The sequence below is a fragment of the Apodemus sylvaticus genome, chromosome 2 (assembly GCF_947179515.1).
Source record: "Apodemus sylvaticus chromosome 2, mApoSyl1.1, whole genome shotgun sequence".
NCBI lineage: Eukaryota > Metazoa > Chordata > Mammalia > Rodentia > Muridae > Apodemus > Apodemus sylvaticus.
Genome location: NC_067473.1, coordinates 73566922 through 73572786, shown reverse-complemented (window position 1 = coordinate 73572786; position 5865 = coordinate 73566922). Strand labels below are relative to the sequence as shown.

The 5865-nt window shown below is 54.7% G+C and overlaps 1 protein-coding gene across 1 annotated transcript; it reads right to left on the bottom strand.

The window, feature by feature from the left end:
• Positions 1–207: 207 nt before the first annotated feature.
• On the bottom strand, positions 208–3117 carry Atp6v0e2 (ATPase H+ transporting V0 subunit e2). The gene is made up of 4 exons (XM_052172516.1): positions 2880–3117; positions 1498–1545; positions 821–951; positions 208–348 (listed from the first exon to the last, which is right to left on the bottom strand). The coding sequence occupies exons 1-3, from the start codon at positions 2981–2983 to the stop codon at positions 858–860; spliced, it is 246 nt and encodes an 81-aa protein (XP_052028476.1). The 5' UTR covers positions 2984–3117; the 3' UTR covers positions 208–348; positions 821–857.
• Between the last annotated feature and the right edge of the window lie 2748 nt (positions 3118–5865).

Below are 5865 nucleotides of genomic sequence, written 5' to 3'. Positions count from 1 at the left end.
GGGACTGGGCCGAGTCCTGCCTCCTGCTCCCTGGATGAAAACAGATGCCAGCAGGTCCAGCTCCGCAGCCAGGATCTGCTTGGAAGAGAGAGAAGTGCCAAGTATGGGGATTTAGAGCTCCCACTGTGGCCGGACTGAGCACAAGGGCTTTCCCAAAATGGAGGCCCCCTAATGACTGACTGGGAACACGGGGGAAACTGAAACCAGAAACTGAAACTGGGTTGGCTCTGGGGGTATGGATCCCACAGTGCTGGCAGGGAGAGCACAGAATGGTCATACTGATGGGTGGGGCCATGGGGATGCAGGGTCTCCAGGGACATCAAGGCTGGGCCATTCACAACAGGACATCTGAAAAACACAAGGCATTAAAAGTTACCATGGAGACATCCCTTCGCCTTCCCCCTCCCCCCTGCCCTCACCCTCACCCCCTGCTCCCCAGCATTTATACCCCCACCCCCCACCCCTGGTCCTCGGAAAGCTCCCTCAGCCTTCTCCTGTCCCTGCCTGTCACCTCCTTCTGTCCAGTCTGGCCTCTTACTTACATAGCCGGCCTCATATTACAGATGGGTCTCTCACACCTTATCCCCACCTGTGGCCTAGCAGGCCTACAACTGAGCTGTGTGTCTGGGACTCAGGAAGCTTCCTGAGGACAGGAACTAGAGGCCGCAGTCTCCGTGCCTCTTAGGAGCTAGCATTGCCTTTCATTCCCTTTATTTAAACTAATTCCTGAGTCCAAAGGAGGCCCCTGCGCTGGCCCTGATCCCTTCCCCCCACCACAGGCCCCTCCGTTTGCCCTCAAGTCAGTCCTTCCCTTCAGTACCTGGGGCCAGAAGCCAGCCAGCCAGTCCGTCCCAGCGTCACTCCCACAGGAAACGCACGTACCAGATGGTCTCATTCTTCAGTTGTGGCCCAAACAGGGGGTTCAGCTGGGCCAAGATGGCGATGAGCCAGCTGCCAGGGATAGCAGAGTGAGGGGCACTGGACACAGAGGGACCCTTCATACCCAACATTCCAAGGGAGGACTTTCTGAGAGCATGACAGGGTCTGTGTCCTGGTTGGCACAGGGAACACGCTCAGGATTTGTGGATTTTGATGTGAGTTTATTTGACTTTCTGTAAGTGTATAATGTCCCTGAGCTGTGGCTGTGGGTGAGGGTGTCCTTGGGCCTTAAGAAGCCACCCCAGCTCTGTCACACACTCTGCTGCCCTCTAGTGGTTGCACTAGCTCTATTACAAACACCCAGCATTCATTAGCAGTAAGATGCGCTGATTTCTGTGTGACTGAGTCTAGAGTGGAGCATGAAAACCGTGCTTGAAAACCAGTCTGGAGGATTCTGAGGCCCAGTTAGGAGCAGAGACTACGGAACTGGTCCACAACGCATGTATCTCACAGCTCAGCTGGGGACACCACAAAACTGCGACTGTCAACTGAGAGGTAGAATCAGCCCCAGCTAGTGGTCACCACAGCCCCCCAGCTCCTGGGGAAGGCAATACTCACAAGAGGTAACAGCAGACAGCAGTAGCTACCAGCATGGTGATGATCACCCTGAAACAGCAAAAGAGGAAAAGCAGCTTTGGAATACAGAGCCAGAGAAACAGTTCTTTGTGTCAGCCCTCCTGGTGCTGCTACCCGGATACGATGTAAGGTTGTCTACATCCAAACTATGTTGTAGATCTCTCCCTTCTCCACCAGCAAACACCTCTCCATCTGTATGCTGGAGAAGGCTTTGTCCACGCTCCATCTGTGGCAGCCCACCAGAGGATGGCCTCAAAATTCACCCCGCAACATCAAAGAAAACAACAGACCACAGTATGGGGCAAGAATCAAGGACACTGCCACTGTTGACAGAGGCTGGGCTGTTATAGAAAAAGCAGGGGCTTTGGACCCACTCAGGAGGCCAAAAAGGGAGGCTTACAACACAGCTGAAGAGACAAGAAGGAGCTCACCAAGACTTTCAGGGGAAATGATACGGGATGATGACAAAGTAAAGTAGTGGAATCCAGTTAAATCCTGTGTGTGTGTGTGTGTGTGTGTGTGTGTGTGTGTGTGTGTGCTGGCTCCCAAAGGCCAGAAAGGGCCTCAGACCTCCTGGAGCCATAGTTAAAACAGTTGTGAGTCTCTCAATGTGGGTGCCAGATTCTGGTCCTCTAGAAAGAGAACGTGCTCTGTCCAGCAATCTCTCAGCCACCTTCAGATTTGTAGAAATCAAGGCAATGCCCAGCCGACTATGCCTCCAGTTTATGCTAAATCTAATCCACGGCAGAGCCTGAGCACTTCAAGGTGGTGCTGAACGGACTAATGCCCAAGCCCTCCCTTAACATCACAGGGCGGCTTGGCCCACTCCTGGCCGTGCAGTCACTGCTGAGACAACCGACAAAGGGCAAAGTGTGAGGGCTTCATGACTTGAGAGGCTAACAGAAGGGACTGGTAAATGGTGCCGAAATCTGCTAGGAACCTTCCAAAAATGAAGGCAGCTAAAATCATCCAGTATACACAGCACTCAGGACATTGCTGAGGGCAATCCTCACACCAGTCTTAAAAAGCAGGTGAGGCCTGGCATTTGCCCAATGTCACACAAGAATGGCAAGAATAGCACATTAGTGCCCATAAGCAGCCTTTACCGACTGCACGGGTGTGGGTGACCTTTAACCACCTGCTTGCCCTGACTTCGGAATCTATCCGTTTCCCAGCCCTCCAGCCTGTTTCCTGGCTGCCCCAGCCCAGGCACAGGGATCTGGAAGAAGTCATGTAGGGACATTTCTGTGAGGGCATGAATTGCAGGGTAGCAAGCTGGGGGACCATGCATGGGTGAATGGGTGAGCCCAGCTAGGGGGTAGGGAAGCGTCTGCAGGGAATCGAGGCCTGCTCGCCTTTCTTACCCGCGGTTGGGTCCTTTGGGCACGAACCAGGGCCCAGCGATGCCGATGAGGCCCCAGAATGTGGTGAAGATGATGACAGGGAGGGCAAAGGAATGGGCTGTCATGGCTGGGTGTGCGATGCTCAGGTGGGGTACCGGATCGAACGGCGGACTCTCTAAGCAGGTGCAAGTCCCGGCTGAGGGCGGTGCGCATGCGCGACGGGATCCCAGTCGGGGAGGCCTTGGACCTGGTGAATCTGCGCTCGCGCATCCCTGAACCCCTTCTGCTGGGAACGCAGCCTGCTCACCAGCTGTCACTCAGAACCAAGGGCGGGACTTCCGAGGAACCTTTCCCTTGATTGGCTGCGTCGGGTTCGCTCCGTTGCAGGTGATTCCAAGCTTGGGTTTGCACTTTCCTTTCTTATTCCCAGTAGGAAGTGTCGGGTCGCTTGCAGTGCTCGGGCCGCCCAAGGTGGCTGGGGACAGGGTTGGGGGGGAGAACCTAGCCAGAGCGGAGCTCTACGTGGGGACCACAAGGGTTTCGATCAGGGGACTTCGTGGAGCTGAGAGGCCGCAAACTTGGCCTGAGCTAAAAGCTCCCCTCAGTCAAGTGAACCTTGCACCCCTCGCAGAGCTCACGGAACCCTGGGGATGCCCAGCCTCTGGGTCAGGCCACTGATTGACTATTCTTCCTCTATGGTAGGGGTCCAGGCGATCTGTGTGGAGCACAGCAAGACTGGGGACACTTGAGGCCAGCCGCTCCTGAAGGGTTACAGTCTGGGTGGGAGCTGGGGGGGTGGGAAACCAAGTCAGCACAGCAGTGGTTCTTGAAAGGAGGCGTTCTTGAAAGGAGGCGTGCAGCAGCTGGGGACAGATCTTACGTTTCACTGGGAACCATCTCCAAGTCCCTGTACACCCAGCCTACCTGTGCAAACTTCCACGCTGCGTTTCCGGTTATGTGTATGAAGAAGAAAGATAAAAGGCCTATCTTACACTAAGTCCAGATTGGAAAGACATCGTGGAAGGCCTCTCAGGAAAATTCCACAACAGGGTGACCCAGGCAGGTAGTTAGCCTTGCTCGCAGAACCTGACAGGCAACAGCCAGCACTGGTACTGTCCATCCATCTTCATAATGGACTCTGACGTTTTCCCCCACAGGTGTGCTCCCTGGATCTTCTGTAGCAAGTGCCCAAGCTGTGGCCCAGTAGTCGCTGCTGCAGGGAGAGATTAAAGTGGCAGCAGGAACACAGTCCCTGGGATCTCCTGTACGGATTAATTTTCCCATTGTTCTGACAAACTAAACTTAAGGAAGGGTTTATTTTGGCCCGAATTTCGCAGTGGTGGGGAAGACACTGGGGCAGTTGGTCACATTCATCCATAGGCAGGAAGCAGAGAGAGATGAACCCTGGTGTTCCGCTGGCTCTGTTTTATTCGGTTTGGGATCCTAACCCACAGAATCAGCTACCCACACGGAGGCTGTCTTCCACCTCAGTTAGCCCAGTAAGGACATGCCCAGAGGCTTGCTTCCTGCGTGAGCCTGGATCAGGCTAACAGTGTGGTATCACCCTCTGCAGGAATCGTCAGCCCACTGCCCTTACCGGAGCTGCAGGACTTCAGTGTTCTTAGCCCCACGTGGGATCACTTCTGTGACTCACACATAACTCCAGCTGTGTCACCCTGCTGCCACTGCCCAGAGGTCCCTGACAGGGGATGAAGCTGAAGGAAAGTTAATGCTTGGCTACATTACAGCTACACTGCCTTCTCACAGAGCTGGATACCCTGTAGAAGAGTCTAGGTAAACATAGAGGCAAGTGACATCTAATGATTCTGTGGGCTGAAAACTCCAAGGCCAAACTTGATCCTGGGTTCTTTAGGTCACTGGAAAAACTGGCCAGCCTGTGCCAATATGAGCCTCCTGCCCCAGCAGCGTTCCATGTCTGTGATTTCAGGTTTGTATCATCATGCCTGGATCTGTCTGCTGTAAAGGGCAGATGATGGACTCCAGGCAGCACAGGGGCCCTGCCAGTTGTCTTGTCTATGGCATCCATGCCTGGGTGCTGAGGTGAAGGTACCCTTGGGTGCTGAGGGTGGCAGGTTACGCACAGAGGCAGCACTCTCAGAGCCAGGTGAGAAGCCCAGTGGTGAGCCTGGCACGGGAAAGCCTTCTCGGGTGTGAGGAATGTGTTTACCCATGGTTAGACTCACAGTGAGGAGGCTCTGCTTCAGAGTCCCCGACAACAGACACTGACACCAGGAAGGCACGATGGATCCATCAGGAAGCTACACCCTGGGTTCCTCTCACACTTGGAGAAGGCAGAGGCTCAGCAGGCTCCCAGGTCTCGGCTCACCACACTCACCTTCCAGCATGTTCCTGGAAGAGGCTACCTTGCTTCATGGCAGGTGCTGCCTTCCCTGGGAGCTTCCCTAAGAAAATGCAGGGCCCACCCTGTGGAGACTGCCTATGGTGACCTGTTTCTAGGCTACACCCACCAACCTCCATGGAAGGCCAGGGAGGATTCTCCAGCCCCATTGTGGGCCACCTCTAAGTTAGCAGCTGTACCGCTGTAGCCCAGAAACATCCACACATACTGTTGCCTCAGTGGCGCTTTAGCACGCACATGCTGATACGATATGGCTGGGTGTCCTGGCCAGAGGTCTGGTGGTCTTCCAGCCTCTGTGCCAGTCTGGTCCATCCTGCCAGGGTGGCTAGTGGAGGACCCCTGACCCGAGCAGAGCTGCAGAGAACATCCTGAAGTGCTCCATTGGGAAGACTTTTGAGGGTGTCACGGCTTTGGCCCTGCCGGGAGAAATGTGCGGCTTTCCCATGAAAGCCTGGCTTTTGGACGAAGTCCCCCGGCAGCTATGTGTGCTGGACAGCGGTGAGCATGGAACACTTGATTCTGACTCTCAGGGTTAGAATCCTTCTCTCTCGTCTCCATCTCACACTCACAGGTAAAATCTTTCCGCTTGCTCGGGATTCAGAGAGGAAGGAAGGATAAAGACAACAA

Bases quoted from the DNA above. Each gene is read 5' to 3' on its own strand.
- Atp6v0e2 (XM_052172516.1), bottom strand. From the start codon at position 2,983: ATGACAGCCCATTCCTTTGCCCTCCCTGTCATCATCTTCACCACATTC. The intron at 1,546-2,879 runs GTAAGAAAGGCG...TTGCTGTTTCAG, and splicing joins CCCAAAGGACCCAACCGCGG to GGTGATCATCACCATGCTGG. The intron at 952-1,497 runs GTGAGTATTGCC...TATCCCTGGCAG, and splicing joins GCTGTCTGCTGTTACCTCTT to CTGGCTCATCGCCATCTTGG.